The 20,574-nt window shown below is 37.2% G+C and overlaps 1 protein-coding gene across 1 annotated transcript in view; it reads left to right on the top strand.

The window, feature by feature from the left end:
• LOC149943269 (serine palmitoyltransferase 2-like) overlaps nt 1–20,574 on the top strand; it is a 52,717-nt gene that overhangs the window by 5,922 nt on the left and 26,221 nt on the right. The window contains exon 2 of the mRNA XM_090178589.1: nt 1,218–1,436. Coding sequence (XP_090034715.1) covers nt 1,218–1,436 — 219 coding nt within the window. The remainder of the gene's footprint in view (nt 1–1,217; nt 1,437–20,574) is intronic.

Below are 20,574 nucleotides of genomic sequence, written 5' to 3'. Positions count from 1 at the left end.
ACATTGTACTTTGATGTGACTTTTATCAGATTGAAAACGCCTTAAAAGTCTGTCTGCCACCGGAAAAATGCAAAATCGCTACTTTTTCCCAAGCACTAATAGGCCTTGCCATAAAATAAGGCTATGCTTGCTGAACTTGTAACTTAAAGGGGCTCCAAAGTTCGGTGGCAAAAAAAAAAAGAAAATTGAGCATGCTTTTCCTTCCCCCCAAGCCCTCACTCGGCCTTGGAAGAGGCGGGCAGAGTCAACCGTAAATTTCGCACTTTACTGACTTTACACACATTTTTCCACCGAACTTTGGGGCCCCTTAAATGCCTATACATTCAGTTCAGTTCAGGTTATGCTTAAAAACCGGGTGCCTCTACGAATTTATTCGTATGTCCAGGGCTTTTAGTAGTAAAACGTCATCGATACGTTACCCATGACGCGGCGGCAAGATCAAAAGGATAAGGCGAATCTTACTTTATAGTAAGGTCTATTAAAGATTCAAAAATGGGAAAATAATTTTCTTAAATTTTAATTCGCTGACTGAAGTATTATAATTCTAAAAATACTGATAAGAACAATAGATATTAAAAATAATAAATTATAATTTAAAGACTCAAATTATTCAGGATTATATTAAAATATAGAGCCAAACAGCTAGGAGCAACAAACACAGCACCCCACACAAGGAGAACGCAACCCGTCAAAAGTCGTCCATTTTCTGGTCTACAATAGGCGAAACTATAAAGTCTAGGGGGGCTGAAAAGATGGTAGGCACGTGACTTTGTGGAGAACGGCAACGCCATCTATCCTAAGAATTACGAACTATTATTTATTTTATTTTGCTAATAGCGGTTTAAATTTTGATCGATTCATCTAAATTATCTAATTATTATTATTGTTTAGAACATTTTGTAATAGAAAAGTGGAAGTAAATTAGCTGTCTGCAGTATTTGGAAGGAATATTTTTTTCTTTACCAACTAGGAACACGAATACTGCCGTCGGAAGGGCAAAATTCGGAAATTGTCTCCCCCCCCCCCCGTCGAATGAAATTTGTACACAACACCGCGATAGAGTGTTTAAAGTCTAACCACGTTTTCCACGTGTGTGTTGATCGTGGCTAGCAAGCGCCATTCAATTGACTGAGTTTAAGAAGTGTAACTTCATGGTGACAGCATTTTATATTTTCATAGTTCTTAGATAGTGAAATACAGATCCATTTTATTTTCAGCGTATTCATGTCGAAGACAAACACTCGATCGCGAACGGCGTGTCGGAATGCGTCGCCGATTTCTCCAAAGTGCAAGAAGAGTTCGAAGAGATCCCGTTGTGGGTGGCCTTCCTCACGTACCTGGGCTACGGGGTGCTCATCACCTTCGGATACCTGCGAGACTTCTTGCGCAGAATCGCCGTCGAACAGACGAGATCAGCCGTCGAGATTAACAGAGAAGTGAGTACACTCGTTTTATTTTGCTCGTAAAGGTGTGGCCTATTTTCGTTGTCGTGGTAACAAGTTTGCGTCGGCCATGACATCAAGACGTCCATGGTGGTCACGTGGTTATTTGCTTCCTGATCTGTGACGGTAATGATGATTACCAAGTATCAATAAATAAATACTTGGTAGCAAATAACAACTTTATAAAAGGTGGATTCTTTTCGCTTGTTCCGGGATTTGGGAGTATTGTAAGAAGAGTAAGGCTTTGAAGTCATTTTGCTCCGATTCTGTGGTGGCGAATAGTTTGAGTCGAAGTAAATTCGTTTTTCGAAAATGGCTGCCTGTGGCGTTTTTTAACAGATAAATTCTGGCTAGCAGATGACAAAATCCGATTTCCTCCTTTACACCTCCTTTTCAGAAGGAGTAAAAAGAGTAGCCTAATACTCTGGAACAAGCGAATAGTTTATGGGGCAGAGTAATTTTCATCCCCGGAACAGGCGAATAAAACGTTTTAGGGTAAATAGAGTACGCTTTTAGTCCGAGAACAGGCGAAAAGAAAGCATCTTTTATATTGGAACCTAAATAATTAATTTAAAGTCAAAAGTCCAAATTTAGTATTTGAATTTTTCAGTTTTATTTAACATTTGGAAAGTTTATAGTGCTGTTATATTTTCAACTCTTTGTTACAAGAACTGGGTGTTGAAGGAAATGTCCTTTTTACGCTAGGCAATTTGCAAACGGCAATAACAGACCGGTAATGACCGGTTAGACGAAAGTGTAGTGCAAACAGTTTGTAATCCTTCATCACGTTCCCCGTACGGGTCCTCTAAAACGGGCTTAAGCAATCTGCTAATGGGAATTAAAGGTTCAAAGTAAATACAACCTTTGGTATTTTCGCAACCTTCCAATGATTCCAATATTGACCACACCCTTCGTATATAAGTTCAAGATATTGAGATAAAACGTATTTTTTAATTAAGAAAGCTGTTTGTATTGATAAAATTAGCCTTTTCAGTTTCAACCCGAGAAACTGTTGTATTGTGGTCTGCTAAGCAGACGCTAACGCTAAATAATAGAAAATCGTCTGCTAATTAAAGGAAAGCACCTGATGAACTGTGGCTCTACTTCGAATGCTTATCCTGCCGTATCGCGAATGGTAAGATCATTCTGACGGCTTTGGCCCCGCCTACGAGATAAAAAATCCCCTCTGCACGCGCTCCCCTCTCACGTTGTGGTTTGTTAAGTTAACATAGTGACGTCAAAAAACCGTCAGCCACATCGAGACGAAAATCTGCCGCGATAAGCATTCCAAGTAGAGGTATGGATTCCTGGGCTCGTATATAAATCGAAAAGCCATAAATGGCGGAAGTTAGTTTTGAAATCATGAAAACTCTTGAATTTTACCTGTTAAAAGAGTTATCAAATGATTCTGTTGCCCTTTAAAATAAAATAAAAATAAATAAATAAATAAACGAAACAATATATGAAATAAGTCTAGTTAAATTCTAGTTGGTTAATTCGGCTATGAAAAGCATAAAGTATTTTAACACTAAATTATTGTTTCGTGATAACTTGGGCGAATGAAAGAGTTCAGGGGAAATTTAAGTCCGTTGATTTGAAAATGGTTCCAAAATGTCAGGGGATTGAAAATGAATCCAAAAAGTCATGTGAAAGTCAGGGAATTTTAAAATGGCCCCAAAAAGTCAGGAAATTTGAAAATGGCCCCAAAAATTCAGGGAATTTGAAAATGGTTTCAAAAAGTCAGAGAAATGCCAGGGAATTTGAAAATGGTTTCAAAAAGTCAGAGAAATGCCAGGGAATTTGAAAATGGTTTCAAAAAGTCAGAGAAATGCCAGGGAATTTGAAAATGGTTTCAAAAAGTCAGAGAAATGCCAGGGAATTTGAAAATGGTTTCAAAAAGTCAGAGAAATGCCAGGGAATTTGAAAATGGTTTCAAAAAGTCAGAGAAATGCCAGGGAATTTGAAAATGGTTTCAAAAAGTCAGAGAAATGCCAGGGAATTTGAAAATGGTTTCAAAAAGTCAGAGAAATGCCAGGGAATTTGAAAATGGTTTCAAAAAGTCAGAGGAAAGTCAAGAAATTCTAAATTGACCCAAAAATCTGTCAAATAATTTTTTGAAACATTTTGCAAGAGTTTGCCTCAAACCTTTCATTAATTGTACAACAATGGAAAACCTGGAAAACGTCAAGTAAATTATTTCCGAAAATTTCGTACGAACACAAAAATTCCTTCCCTGTTTAATATTCTTAAACTGCTCGCTGTCTGTAGCCCTTTTTTTTTAAACAAATGCCACCGTTTTACTTAAATATTTGTGTTACTAAAGGCAAATATACTTTATGCTAATTAGCATCATTCTGACAATTGAAACATCCGTGTTCCATTTTTGAAAAAAGCACAAGGTTCGCTGCAAATATACTCGGACCAAATAGATACTGACGAGTCCCAAATAGGACGAAACCGGTCTACCGTTGAGTTTCTGGCTAATTTATTTAATTTAATTTGGTTTTTAACTCGAAGATCTATTTGGTCCGAGTTTCGCGTCTTTTTGTTTGCTCGAAGACCTATCGGTACGAGCTATTAGTAAGTTTTTAAATTTCTTCAAATTTGTTTAGGGTTCAGCTTTTTTATCCCTTTTCATAATGGACTAATCTACTTATTCGCCAATTTTTTCATCCTTTAAGTACCTTAAACACCGTCATTCGTAATAACATCATTAAAATGATGATTTTTCAGCGCGAGCTTGAGTTCAAAGTCCATAAGTTGTGAAGTAATTTTTGATCTGTGGGCGCTCTTATTTGAAAATTGAAAGATGTTTAGTCAAAAGGCGTTTGAACTGGGTGACGCTAGAGAAAGATTAACCTTTTAACATCAGTTTTAGACAATGGCCAAGATCAATCTTTGAACTATCACGGGTAACTTTATCTGGTAAAAGAGTTGGTCAGGAGTGTTCAGGATTTTATACCGAATGACAAGGTCAAAGAAGGCCAATTAAGACAAGCAATTGTTTGGTTCCGGTTGAAGAAAGCTTAGGGGGAGGGGATTATGGTTCAAGCACGGCTCTAATGCTGGATTCACGACTAGGCTGAAAGGCTAAGGGATTGTCTAATTTGCTGAATTTCTGGACGTCTGGACCGCTGAATTTTGAAGAATTCCTCCTACATAGAAGCTACTACCTGATACACCGTCTGGACAAAATTGACTAACTTGCTGAAGTGCTGAATTTCTGGACTGAAAAATGTTACTTTATTTTTCAATAGTTTCTTTAATTTTCAAACCGTCTGGACCAAATTGACTAATTTGCTGAAGTGCTGAATTTCTGGACCGGAAAATGTTACTTTATTTTTCAATAGTTTCTTTAATTTTCAAACCGTCTGGACCAAATTGACTAATTTGCTGAAGTGCTGAATTTCTGGACCGGAAAATGTTACTTTATTTTTCAATAGTTTCTTTAATTTTCAAACCGTCTGGACCAAATTGACTAATTTGCTGAAGTGCTGAATTTCTGGACCGGAAAATGTTACTTTATTTTTCAATAGTTTCTTTAATTTTCAAACCGTCTGGACCAAATTGACTAATTTGCTGAAGTGCTGAATTTCTGGACCGGAAAATGTTACTTTATTTTTCAATAGTTTCTTTAATTTTCAAACCGTCTGGACCAAATTGACTAATTTGCTGAAGTGCTGAATTTCTGGACCGGAAAATGTTACTTTATTTTTCAATAGTTTCTTTAATTTTCAAACCGTCTGGACCAAATTGACTAATTTGCTGAAGTGCTGAATTTCTGGACGGGAAAATTTTACTTTATTTTCGAATAGTTTCTTTAATTTTCAAACCGTCTGGACCAAATTGACTAATTTGCTGAAGTGCTGAATTTCTGGACCGGAAAATGTTACTTTATTTTTCAATAGTTTCTTTAATTTTCAAACCGTCTGGACCAAATTGACGAATTTGCTGAAGTGCTGAATTTCTGGACCGGAAAATGTTACTTTATTTTTCAATAGTTTCTTTAATTTTCAAACCGTCTGGACCAAATTGACGAATTTGCTGAAGTGCTGAATTTCTGGACTGAAACATTTTACTTTATTTTCGAATAGTTTCTTTAATTTTCAAACCGTCTGGACCAAATTGACTAATTTGCTGAAGTGCTGAATGTCTGGACCGGAAAATGTTACTTTATTTTTCAATAGTTTCTTTAATTTTCAAACCGTCTGGACCAAATTGACTAATTTGCTGAAGTGCTGAATTTCTGGACCGGAAAATTTTACTTTATTTTCGAATAGTTTCTTTAATTTTCAAACCGTCTGGACCAAATTGACTAATTTGCTGAAGTGCTGAATTTCTGGACTGAAATATTTTACTTTATTTTCGACTTAAAGAAACTATTCGAAAAAAACTAAATTTTTTCGGTCCAGAAATTCAGCAAATTAGACAATCCCAAAGGCTAAGCCAAGGGTCCCGGAACTTGGACCAAGGTAAAGGGGGCCCCGAGACGGATCTAGCTCAAGGTCTGAGTATAAATAAATACATTCTTGGTCTGGGTCAGGATGACTTTAATAAAGCTCAAGTAGAAGACGAATTTTTCCTTTAGCCAGGGCAAGGGCCCGCTGGAATTATTATTTGATCAGGGCTTGGGCGGCCCAGTGTTGTTCCGAGCGATTTCAGGAACGTAGTTACTCCAATCACAGAACGTATTTTCAAAGCATTTTTTGGGGGAAAACGTACTTTCCGCTTAGTGCGCCATCTATGAAACAAATTTTCTTCCTTTTTTAAATTTGAATCCGACATTGTAACTACTATCATAAGTAACATAACAACAACAAGTATGACATTTCCTATTGCTTTATTGCTAATTTTCTAACCGAACCTTTTTTCGGCACTGATACTCTCTTCAAGCTGTGACTTGGACTCGCGACTTACCGTTTTGGATGACTACGTTTTGATAAAAATTTAAGCCTAATATCGGAGAGCACGTTCTGGAGTCGCGAGGGGCTTTGGCTTTGTTTTGAAGCCAGCGTGCGAATCGCGCGTGATAGAAACATTTTTAATTTTTATCATTTTAGCCTAATATTCCGCTTATCTATCGGAAACCAGATATTTCGGCTTAGCGGAAGTCTCGCATATTTTAGACACTAGAGGCCTCTGTGCTGAGAAAACATCTCGATTACGCAATAACTATGAAAATCAGTTTGGTTGTAAATCTTCGTTAATTGTCATACGTATTGTTATTATGTTACCTATGCTACTATCAACAATTACAATGCCCAAGAAAACAGCTTGAATTTCGCTTCCAATAGAGCAGCGGTTCCCAATTTTATTTTTCTATGGAACCCTAAATTATCCACCTAATTCTGGTGGAACCCCAACTAATTTTTTTACTTATCTTAAAAGACTCTTGACACAAAAAAAAGATGGCCGCGCTGCGAATTCTCGGAACCCCTGTGATCCTTCCGCGGAACTAGGCTGACTGCATGGCACATGTGTATTGCAGTCAGCCGACTTCCAGTGAAAGACAGAGTAAATCGAATATTTATGTAGTCGGCCTTTAAGAACAAAAAGGAACGAAAAAAGAAAATACAAACAAAGATCTACATCAAGTAATTTTTTATAATTATATCATTCGCTGTTACCCAAGATATAACTTTATTTTTAAATCGAAAATTATTACGTAAAGATTTATGTAGTCGGCCTTTAATTCGAACAATTTGTGCGTGAAGTCGTGAATTATGTATAAAAAAAATTGTTGATCCCTACCTACAAGCTTTTGCTTATGTGGGGTTCTACTTTATTTTGTAAATTGATTTGAAATTGTATTAGAATTATTGGTAAATAAATAAAAAAATAATAAAAAAAAATAATATTCGTACTAAAAATTTTAAAGCGTATTAAAAATGTACCGCTTGGAACAACACAGCTTGGGCCCTCTCTCCCCGAATGATTATTTCACCCGAGGGCCCGCCGCACTCGGCGGGCCCGAATAAGGAACGGGAAATTTGGATAAAAACATTTGATCAGCGACAGATTGTCCCTAACTGCCCTTTTGAGGGACATTCCGAAAAAATAAAATTCGATCAATAAAGCATTCCCTTTTCGGTGCTCTTTCGCAATGTAATTCCGAGCCCCGTTGCCCAACTCCAAATGATCTCGCCGACCCCGGTGGCCTTTCGCGTTGAGGCCGGGGTCGGGCCGAGGTAGTTGTACGTCATTTATTCCGCGGCTGGAGCGGCGGGCCCCAATTCCGGTGACACGAGAGCTCCCGGTCAGCTGATCTCGGTGTAATGCGCTGCTATTTTTAGCCGCCGCTTTCTACTTCCATTTGCTTATTAAGGACGATAATGGTCACAACCCGTGACCAGACAAATATTTCAAATATTACTTACACTTGTAGCGTAAGTAACGTAACACCGATAAGTACGACCATTAATTAGAGCAAATTTAAGTTAATTACATTGAGTAAAGATAGCCTGCCATAAGTAACATTTGAAATAAATATTTACCATGAGTAACATTTGAAATAAATATTTACTAAAAGTAACATTTGGAACAAATATTTACCATAAGTATTATTTTAAATAAATATTTACTAAAAGTAACATTTGAAATAAATATTTACTAAAAGTAACATTTGAAATAAATATTTACCATAAGTATTATTTTAAATAATTTACTAAAAGTAATAATGAAATAAATATTTATTAAAAGTAACATTTGGAATAAATATTTACGATAAGTATTATTTTAAATAAATATTTACCATAAGTATTATTTTAAATAAATATTTACTAAAAGTAACATTTGGAATAAATATTTACCATAAGTATTATTTTAAATAAATATTTACTAAATGTAACATTTGGAATAAATATTTACCATAAGTATTATTTTAAATAAATATTTACTAAAAGTAACATTTGAAATAAATATTTACCATAAGTATTATTTTAAATAAATATTTACCATAAGTATTATTTTAAATAAATATTTACTAAAAGTAACATTTGGAATAAATATTTACCATAAGTTACAATTCCCATAAATATTTACCATAAGTTACATTTTAAATAAATATTTACCATAAATAACATAATACTGATAAGGTAAACTTAATTTTAAAATAAATATTTACCAGAAGTAACATAATACCAATAAGTACGACAATTGGCTCCATCTAAGTTATTTACATTGAGCCAAAATAACCCTCATTTTAAATATTTACCATAACTAAGTAACGTATTAAAAATAAGAGAATTGGCTCCATCAAACTTATTTTCTGTGTGTAAAGATAGCCTTTATTTTAATGAATATAAATTTTAAGGGCCTTGAATCATAACTTCAAGGTCATTCAAAAAAATATCTCTAGGACCGCTGGGCTTAGAGATTTCGTTCGAAATCACCACCTAATTTGACTAATTTAAGGTTAATTAATTTCATTTCATTTAAATGACAACGGTTTTTCGAATAATTTTGAATCGAAGTATTTAGTTTGTATTAAAACACCAGATGAAAAAGTATTTTTAAGAAAATTGATAATGAATACCAGGAATCCATATCTCTACTTGGAATGCTTATCGCGGCTGACGGTTTTTTTTGACGTCACTTTAGCCACGTTCACACTAGAGCCTAAAACCAAGGTTAGGTCGGTTTGTATGCCAGTTTTGACCGCCTACGATAATTCTTGGTTCACACTGGCGAAATCGCTTCACCCCGATTCGCTTATAGCCAAGGCTTAACGTCATTTCAAATTATGACTAGAATTTTGAAAATACTAAAATGTACCCCAAAACAATTAGTTAATCATGTTTACTATACATATAGTAATATTATTTGACATTATTTAGAATTTTATCCCCATTATTTTGGAAAATACGAGCAATTTTACTTCCCCGCCTTGTCGTTTTGAAAGCGATTCTAAGCGAACTGACTTGGACGAGTTTCTTCCCGAACCAACACGAAGCGATTTCTCACGTTGGTTTTAAAAACCAGTTATCTAAACGAAGCGAATTTAGGGGTAAGTGTGAACGTAGCTTAGGTTAACATAACAAACAACAACGTGAGAGGGGAGCGCCGTCAAAGCCGTCAGAATGATCTTACCATACGCGATACGGCAGATAAGCATTCCAAGTAGAGGTATGGATTCCTCTCGGTACTAATGTTATTTGAGACGCGAAAATTTCCGGGTCATGAAGGAAAGCCTGATGCACGGGCGTGCGTTCGCTGGATTTATCGCTGTTAATTAACTATGAATGAATGGTAGAGGAAATAAACTACTCATAAGTACAAGATTTTTCCATCTAATCAACAATGTAACCTTTCCTATTCGCTTTCGGTCCAACTACAAACCTTTTTTGGTACTTTACAAAAACAATTCGGTAGAATCTCCACCCACAGGTAGAATCCAATGCAACATTTGGGGGGGGAGAGTACAAGAAAGATTATATTTTTATATATTATATATTATAGTTTTTCTTTTTCAAAAATACTATATAAAAATTGATTTATATCAACTTCAGTCAACCCTGGATCACCAACAGGGCCACCGAGAGTGGGCCCCGGGCCCCGAAAAATATTAATTTTAGAGCCCTAACTATTGGAAATAACTGTAAATTTTTACACGGTTACATAGACCAAACACTATACTTTAGCTACTTAGGACAAGCTATTAGTTTTTATCTGTTTGTTGGGAGTTCAAACCGTGAAATCACCTTTTTGGCCTTATAGCACCACCTCCACGAGGCTCCACCTTGAGACTTAGCAAATGTTACGTTTATCCATTTTAGAGACATTGAACCCCAAACTACCCTAAATATGCCCTTGACCTGGTTACGTTGAAGGCTATAAAATCCAGTGAAAAAGCGTTTTTGATCTCAAATTTCAAAATAATTACCTTCAGAAGGTTTATAATAGTCCCATTTAATAATATATCATTATTTCGCCCAAGTGTCAGATTTCATGGTGATAGCGTTTTCATTTCCAATAAGCCTTGGCCAAACGTTAGCCGGTGAAGATTCTTCACCATCGTCACCTGGAAGTTCCTTACAGCGCCAAGCCACTCGCGGCGTATGCGTGAACTACCTAATCAGGTCGATAATTGTTTTAGGTGTCGACGAGGTAACCGAGGCTTATAAGTCTAAAGAAATGACGCCCAGTTCCGTGATTGAAAGGCTATTTTGAAGCCCTGACTGCGCGGCGAGTTACGCAAGAGGCGTGTTAATAAAAGACCTTATCTTTTCACTTGAAAATTTCGTTTTGGTTAAGCCTTGGTTTCCCCTAGAAAAATTCATTTGGACGCGCCCTAGTGAAAACCAAGATAAATTTTTTGGCGTCGACGCAAAAGCTCGGTTAAGTCCATTTTTTGGCGTCGATGCAAAAGCTCGGTCAGGTCCATTTTTTGGCGTCGACGCAAAAGCTCGGTTAGGTCCATTTTTTGGCGTCGACGCAAAAGCTCGGTTAAGTCCATTTTTTTGCTCGTCGACGCAAAAGCTCGGTTTGGTCCATTTTTTGGCGTCGACGCAAAAGCTCGGTTAAGTCCATTTTTTGGCGTTGACGCAAAAGCTCGGTTTGGTCCATTTTTTGGCGTCGACGCAAAAGCTCGGTTAGGTCCAATTTTTTGCTCGTCGACGCAAAAGCTCGGTTAGGTCCATTTTTTGGCGTCGACGCAAAAGCTCGGTTAAGTCCATTTTTTGGCGTCGACGCAAAAGCTCGGTTTGGTCCATTTTTTGGCGTCGACGCAAAAGCTCGGTTAAGTCAATTTTTTGGCGTCGACGCAAAAGCTCGGTTAAGTCCATTTTTTGGCGTCGACGCAAAAGCTCGGTTTGGTCCATTTTTTGGCGTCGACGCAAAAGCTCGGTTTGGTCCATTTTTTGGCGTCGACGCAAAAGCTCGGTTTGGTCCATTTTTTGGCGTCGACGCAAAAGCTCGGTTAAGTCCATTTTTTTGCTCGTCGACGCAAAAGCTCGGTTTGGTCCATTTTTTGGCGTCGACGCAAAAGCTCGGTTAAGTCCATTTTTTGGCGTTGACGCAAAAGCTCGGTTTGGTCCATTTTTTGGCGTCGACGCTCAATTGATTTTACGACTTACGACCATTTCAAAATTAAAATACCAGTCAATTATCGAAGTACTTTGTGCTCATAGACGTTATACCTAAAGTTTAATTTATCAAAACTGCAAATACTGCGCGATGCCGAGCCATAGAAATAGAAATTAGACTAGAAGCACGATTGGATTGGGCGGGGACGTACCAGCTAGAAGGCTGCCATCAGAGTGGAATCGTGATAGTCGCGCCATCTCATAGAAACAATTTATACTAAATAAGTAAATATGGTCACGTGGAATAACATAAAACAGATCATAGGCAACGTATTAAAAACTCTTTTTTATTTATCTGACATTATATTAAGTTATTTTAACAGCTTTAGGAAAATCATAAAAATTTCAAGAATCTACTATATCTACCGTGTCACCATTAAAGTCACACGTTAACTTTGCGCAATCATTGTAAGTCTGAAATACCACAAATCATCACAGTTTAACTAAATTTTAATTATTTCAGTGTGGTTTAAAATATGCCTACATGAGATTCCAAAATCTTCGGTATTAGCAAAGATAATTTAAACTCGTACCCTAGATTCGAAATCACTCTCTCGCGCGTTGCCGATAGCGTTTACCCACTTCCCGCCGGAACTCAGAAAAAATTCGCTCCATGGTTTGCGCCTTACCGCAACCACGGCCAACTTCGATCACGCGCTGCCGCGCTATAACGCGGCAGCGCGTGATCGAAGTTGGCTGTGCCACAACCGATGGAGCCCGATTTTTCTGAGGTCACGTGCCGGAAAAGGGTAAACGCTTCGTAACAAAACCGTGAATGGGAAAGCTCTCAGTATTCGAATCTAGGGTACGAGTTTAAATTATCTTTGGTATTAGTCAAGTTAAATTGAGTGGTTTCCGGTAGTTCACTTTTTCCGTAAGTTTTCTGAAATAACCTCTGATAAATAGGGAAACTAAATAACAATTACTAAAATCAATAAATTGACATACTCTAGAAGATGTAAATATGCTTTGTTCTGGAATAGATATTTTTGGGAGCTCTTTCAAATTCTTGTTTCAATAAAGAAATTATTCATATTTCAGTTAGTTTTTTATTTCAGAATGTATAGGGTAATTTTTACTTGTGTAGGTACAGCATCTGCTTTCAATTGGTGCCTTTTATTATGAAAGTAAATTTCATCCGGCAGAAAATGTTTACTACACACAAAGTCATATGAAGTAATTGAAGATGGAGTCTAATTTTCGCAATTTACCGCTAAAACCTATTTTCCTAGTAATTCAGCATTTCTCAGAGGAAATCTTAGTGTAAAGAAATCTCTTATTCCGAGATTATTATAAAATATTTACTATAATATTACATACTTATGAAATCTCTCTTTACAATGTGAAAAAGCGCAGTTTTTAACCATATTTGTGGATATGCTTTTAGACGCAAAAATTTAAACACGAAAAGACAGCCGCTGCGCACGACGTGATGCGCAGTGGATGGCCTTTTTTTTCCTCTTCGAAATTCGCGTCGTAGCCATGGCGACAATGTTTAATGCGTTTGTCAGATGGCGCGTACATCGCGATTCCACCCTAATGTCAGCCTTCTAGCTCGCCTGTTTCCCTTGGGATTGGCGGAAAGGGTAGTGCTTCTAGTCTAATTTCTATTTCTATGTGCCGAGCATTGACGCAAAAAACATCGGTTAGGCCTAACATTTTTTTCGCGACGACACAAAAAAAACTCCGCTAGGCCTAATACAAGTTTTTCGCGTCTACGTCCTTTTCAAAACAGGCACTTACAAGGACCAGGGAACACTTAACAGAGGGAAAGGCAATGACCCGGCGGAGAGCGTCCGAAAATACCTTCTCGCTCGTTTCGAAACGCGCAGGCTTATTTTACCTTTGCGCATGCGCGCGCTTCGAATAAGTTATGTACTTATATTGATATCGACGGTCACCTCGTTATTCGGACTTCGCGGTTCTCAAGGGCATTGTCACTGCTGAAAATTTTGACAGCGCTACGTAGATAGCGTAGGTAATTTTTTGGCGAAAATGATTATTTAATTTTTAATTTAAATTTAAAAATTTTAATTTTGTTTTTGTTTTTTTCAGGTTTTTTGTTATTATTTTCGTCGTGTGTTCGCCGACACCACGTGTTTTTCAGCTATAATAATTTCCACGTGGTATTCCGGTAGTTTGTAAAAAAATACTTACCACGTGGTATTCCGGTTACATAAATTACAAGTTTTCTAAATTTTAGGAATTATCTAGCTGTGCTGCCTTTTTTTTTGGCCGCAACCGCTTATTTTATTATTTTATTTTATTTTATTATTTTCCCTTATTTGGGCCTTTTCACGATTTTTGTTATTATTTTCGTCATGTGTTCGCCGACACTTGCAGTTTCGGTAGCCGTGTTTAGAGGCCTGCGCCGCCGCTAAACGCCGCCGCCGCCGATAATTTTGAACGCGCCGATCACGCCGCCGCCGATGTTTCGAAAATCGGCGCAAGCCGCCGCCGCCGCTGATACAAGGAACGGCGCGCCGCCGTTTCTTTTTTTCTTTATACACCTTTTTTTTTGGTATATTAAGCTTGGTTTTCATTGACGCGAAAATAACGTCAAATTTGGGTTTTCGGATTTCGGTCGACGCAGAGTAATAGCATTTTCACTTAGCGTCAATAGATTCGAGCATTGCTATCTTGGCTATAGAGAGAGTCACTAATATAACCAAGGCTTATCCACATTTTAATAATCTTTAAATTTAAATGTTGCTTGGTTTATCGATATGTTTTCTAAAATTGCATTATAATAATAAGTGGCGGACTGGGTCTAATATTTTTTGGTTGCTAGGAGACTAAAGCCGGGTTTTCATGGACGCTTTTAGCTTGAAAAAGTTTGGCTTGAGCAAGAAATAGTTTAAAGTTCGCGCTCACGCTGCAATCGCTTCTGTTTTCAAGAACGCTTGTGTTTTGCACTTGGAGCGTGCGCGTGTGAAAATAGATTGGAACACGCTTCTAGCGCCGATCAAAACCAACTAGATATTTTTACGCCCAAGCGAAAATTTCGCGCGTGACGTCGGTCCATGTGACTTCAGCCAGCCAATGGTTATGTAGTATGTGCTAGTGTTGGTACCGAGGCTTATCACACTATTGTACGCTGTTCGAAACAAATAACAATGAGTTCAACCACAACCAAATTAACCAAAAAGCAACAAAAATAAATAGAAAAAGAAGAGAAAACAACAAAGGGAAATAGAAGTGAAGAACAATTTTCTAAGCCATGTAAAGGATAACCCAATAATTTGGAACCGAAAATTAAAAGAACACCGAGACAGAGATGCAGTGAATGTTGCATTTATAGAGTTGAGCAAAATTATGTAAATAGGGTGCACCTACCATCGTTTTGTTTTACACCTTCTTTTATTGTTTTTGGCCTTAATATTTACTAAAAGTTTAAGTAATAACATTTTTTTCTTAATCAAAAGACGTCCGCGATTCGGAGCCGCCATATTTATTTAACGCGGCAGCCGCCAGCTCAAACGGCACGCTAGAAATATCTTGCATCGTGAAAACGCGAAGCGCTTTCCTTGCAGCTTGAGCGCGAAATATAAAATAAAGTATACGCTTCCCACAAAATGGAAAAATCTCAATCTTTTCTTTTTCAAGCTACAGGCGTCCATGAAAACCCGGCTTGAGGGTCCCAGCTTTAACGACTATAACGCTACCATGTTTACGGAGGCCCACGGAATCCAGGCCATCGGGCAGATTACCTATATGGCCAATCCGAGACTGATAATAATTTTTTACTTGAAATTCAATAAATGAAGCATTTGATATACTGCATTTTAGACATCCAATACGTTTGTAAAATCACATCATAATACCTTTAATTATACTTAAATGGAAAATAACATATCAAAATAGCAATATGTATGTTCACCGTGCGATGATAACCTTCGGCAGCAAAATTGATATTATTCGTAACTCAGATTTATTTCTGATTGGAAGGCTCAGAGCGTCAGTGGCGTAGCCAGAATTTCGTCAAAGGGGGTTCAAGAATGTTAATATTAAGAGGGGTGTCGAGAAGGGGGTGTCAATTTAGTATAGTTAAGGTAGGCCCAGGGGGTTGACATTGAACCCTCCTTGTCTACGCAACTGCAGAGCGTTATCGAGGAGCACGACCAAAAAAATATAAAGCCAATATCGAGCCTTCAACAGAATTTTAACCGGCATAACTGCGAATAATTTTGAATGTCGTTTGACGTCAGGCCAGTGGCCTACCTCGGAAGGACCATGGAATAATTAATGTACTTCGCACGTTAAAACATTAAAACAAACGTTTTACAAATTGAGCCAGTCCCACGTGTTTTCCAGCTGCTGAGCTACATTTGTATTTTCCCTCCCCTCACCCCTTTTCCTTCTTCCCCGGTTATCATTAGTTAGATAGTTCCTAACTCCGCCGCCAGAGCACACATTTAACAATCGCCCGAAGCAAATATTCGGGAACGGGGTGTCCCTGTGCGAAGTACATTAATTTGTCCATGGAAGGACTAGTACGAGTTGGTATTTGCCCTTGCCCTTCTGGTCACGTGTTTTTTAAACTGTCGCTACAAGAAATAGCTCTAAAATTTAAACAAACGCCGGCGTACGCCGCCGCCGCCGGTCATTTTGGCCACGCCGAAGACGCCGCCACCGCCGGTATATTTTGGGTCAAACGCCGCCGCCGACCCATATCAGATCGGCGCAGGCCACTAGCCGTGTTGTTCGCTACGAATAATTTCTTGATTATTTAATGAAACTTTTGTTCATTTTTTGGCATATTAAAGGCTTTTTTAAATATTTGAGTTCAGTTTAATCAAACAATTACTATAATTATTCCAGTCGCGTACCCCACTTGGCCCTTGGCCGTGCGATATACGGTCAAATTTTTCACACACCCGACAATACTTGGAAGGGTATGCCTCGGTACTGTCCTCTAGGTTGCGTTATAGAAGGTCCATCGCGTTTTTTAGTATGGGGCTGGGGCGGCGCCGCGCGCCCCCAGCATGAGAGCGTAGCAAACGTGCGGCGCCGTTAGGCGCCAATACTTATACTATCACGAAAAACTGTTCTTCATCAATTTTTTAAAACAGCCGGGTGTCGGCGAACACACGACAAAAATAATAACCAAAACAAAATTTTAAAATGCACAAAGAAGTTCAATTAATTAAATTAAATTAATAAATAAAATAACCATTTGCGGACAAAATAAAAAATACCCACGCTATCTACGTGACAAGGTCTATCACACGACAAAATAATAACAACAAAAAACGTAAAAATAACATAAAAAGTTAAAATTTTTAAATTAAATTAAAAAATTAAATAATCATTTGCACCAAAAAAATACCCACGCTATCTACGTGACAAACTCTATCGTATCCGCCTAAAAAATATATAAAACAAGATGATGTTGCGGTAGTTAACTTTTGCCAAACCCGGGTTTGTAGCGCCATGGTGTCAAGTATTGGAAATATTTCTATCCAAATACTAAACACGTGCTCAATATTAGCGTTAGGACTAGCGTTCTTACCTCGTCACCGTCGTCAAAACTTACACCTTTATTTCCATTTTGACTAGTTATTTTTAAATTTATAAACTCTTTAAACCTTAACTCAAACTATATATACAAAAACATTAAGGTGAACTTCATATTTAAATCAATTAGATAATTACCTTTTCATTTTTATTCCAATACAATTATTACTGAATAATCTAAACCTTTTTTTAATTAGGGATTGTAACGTGTGAGACAATTCAGTCCGCTCGTCCACCTGATTAATCAGGGTGAGATAAGTGTAACGGCCACGCAAACGGGGGGATACGTGGCCGTGGCGGAAGTATTCCGACCACCCGATGGGGGATTGGTGGTCGTCCTCACACGGCCACCCACAAACTCTGCCTCCCAGACGCTTGGGATTACAGGAGTACGCCACTACTCCCGGCAAATAATCTAAACCTTATTTAAATCCCAAAAGCCTAACTTCTATTAAAAACAGTGGAGCAGACGACGGAATGCGGGTCATCTGACGTTTTTAGTTTTTTACGCGCGTTTTCTGTATTGGGATCATTGAGTTGGGAATAAATAGAGGTACAAATAAATCTGGCTAGCGCGGGACCAATTTCGTTCAATATGGAGACTTTTTAAACTATATCGTTCAACCGTGGCGGCATCTGTCTCTAGTGGTGGCAACTATATTGCAATTGAATTTTTGCGCGAATCATATAACTTTACAAAATATAGATGGCGCTACCGCCCAATTATAAAGATGAATATCGTACAGTCTTCTCGGAACAGGTCCCGCGTAACCATGGCAACCGAAATGGTAATTGTAATTCTAGCAGTATTATTCCCAATTCAATGATTGGGATAGAAATAGTGTTTTAAAGCCCCATTTTCATGCTCGCTGGTAGCGGGTAAAAATCGACAAAATCCGCTTCAGCTATACACTTTTTCACTTTCCGCGTCGATCTGTTTCAAACAGATATTTTAGCATTATTTTCACGCTTGCGAGTGGCGGAAGCGAATTTTCACTATTTTTTTCCGCTACCAGCGAGCATGAAAATGGGGCTTAAGTCGTAAAATTTTCCGTATTTTTCCGAAAAAAAAAAGTTTTCATTCCATGATTATTGTAATATATTGTTTACAAATTTAAATAAAGCGGTATTTTCGCTTTATTTTTTCGAATAATAAAGTAAAACTAAACCTCTAGACTAGTTTAAACTGATTAACAATGTAACACTATTAATGTTTTGTAGTATATGTTTACTGATATTGGACATTTCATATCGATAAAAAGTTAAAAACATCAAAAAGCTTTAAAAAGTAATTGGTGTTTCAATTTTTACCTCTCCGAGGGGACTTTTTACCCTAGGAGGGGTTAAACAACCATCGTGTCTGTCTGTCTGTGGGTGGGTCTGTCTGGCCTGCGAACGCGTTCTCATTTTCAGGGCAAAGCGTAATCACTGCGTACCCAGTTTCTTAGAATCAGGGAAAAGGTTTTTCCAAAAGCGCCCTCTTTTTGTCATTGGGTGTAGTATAATTTTTTAATCGGCCGGGATTAGAAACCCGAGCCCTCTTGCACGACAGGTGAGCGTTCTACCGCAGAACCACGGATACAGTTACGCTTCACTGAAAATTAAAAACTCTTCCGGGGGGAGGTATATTTTGGCTTGCCAACTTGTTAATTTTTCCGAATTGCGGAACGGAAATTAACAACACTAAATAGAAATATTTGGCGATTATCTCGGTAGGAGCGCTGACGGGCGATGCAAATTGTGGATCCGGGTATTTTGCTTAGGTTTCGAGCCCTGTAATTATTCGTCCAAGATAGAGATCCGCGAAGCCCCAGGGGCAAACCCGGGCAACTGCTAAAAAAAATTTTTCAAATAGTGTCTAAAAATAACAGCGTTCCCGATATTTCAACGACGTCCTTCGAGCAGTGATGGTCATTTTTCTAAATTTTTTGATAACTCTCACTGCACCTCATTCCCGTCCCTAAAATGTTAAACTCAAACTCATCTCCTCTAACCACCATAAACTATCTTTTTATCTCATCTCCTCTCATCGCATTTCACTAATTAAAGGAAAAGTCCAGGTTTTTCGTAAAACTTGGGTCTATTTGAAAGATCATGTTTAAATATACTCAAAAATATCAGTCGTAAAATTGTATCTTTTTTTAATGACGAGAAATTAATTTTTAAACGAGCGAAAGTTACCCGCCAAGCGAGCTGCCATTTTCTTTCGTCTTCCCTCCGCAGACCGCACGCGGAGCAAGCGCGCGCAGGGAACAGAGCAGATCGCTTGGCGGGTAATGGCGTTTTCCATTGGGACTGCTCCGAGCGTGATCCGGATTTGCCTTCTACGTCATCGCTCTACCTCGGAGAACTCCGCTAGGTGCTCGGAGGACTAGACTTCCAGCCCTCCCAATGGAATACGAATTTTGCTTAAAAATTGCTCTTTTTTGGTTGCCCCGTCCCTCGAGTTGGGGCAGCTCGGATCAATCCACGAGGGAGCAACAGTGCCAATGGAAGACGTGCCTCCTTTTTGGAGTTGCCCTTTTTGTCCCAATGGAACACGTTTTATATTTAGGAGCGCTCAGAGGACTCCAATGGAAAATGCCATAAATTTGGCTCACACTCCAAATACATTCTTTGAAAAATCTTATTTTCTCTCACTCTCCTCTCCCTTAAATTCATAGCTTGGAAACTCATCTCACGCTCCTCTCAATCGCTCTCACTGATCTCACGTTGAGAGGAGAGTGCCCATCACTGCCTTCGAGCAAGTGCTTTCGATTGATATCACCTACTTATTCGCAGCGCCCAATGACAATTGAAATAATATTATTTTCCACTTTGACATTTCTGCAGTTGACGTTTTTATTTTTTTGGTATGCGGGAAACATTCGCGATAAATTAAAAGTAAACAGAAACTATATTACGCTCTCGAAAACTGCACCGTTTGACAAAAGACAATCTTCTACGATATTGAATTCAACTCGAATTTAGGTCAATAGTTCGGCTAAAATGCAGGAAAAATATCAAATATTACAAGTACATGTCATGGAAATCAGAATTTTTTCATTAATCTGAAAAATTACTTCAATGGAACTAAATAAGTATTATATATAATTATAATAACATAATAATATAATATAAACAAATATATATAAATTAATAAAATAAATTTAAATTTAATGATAAATATAAATATAAATATAAATATAAATAAGTAATTTAATATATATAAATATAAATAATTTATTAAATCTAAAACAATATAAATAATTTATGAAATATAAATAAATATAAATAATTTATTAAATATAAATAAATATAAATAAGTAATTAAATATAAATAAATATAAATAAGTAATTAAATATAAATAAGTAATTAAATATAAATAAATATAAATATAAATAAGTAATTAAATATAAATAAATATAAATATAAATAAGTAATTAAATATAAATAAATATAAATATAAATAAGTAATGAAATATAAATAAATATAAATATAAATAAGTAATTAAATATAAATAAATATAAATACACATAAATAAGTAATTAA

Source organism: Leiobunum rupestre, chromosome 6 (assembly GCF_980474605.1).
Source record: "Leiobunum rupestre chromosome 6, qqLeiRupe1.1.hap1, whole genome shotgun sequence".
Classification (NCBI taxonomy): Eukaryota; Metazoa; Arthropoda; class Arachnida; order Opiliones; family Sclerosomatidae; genus Leiobunum; species Leiobunum rupestre.
This window is presented reverse-complemented; position numbering and strand designations above follow the sequence as displayed.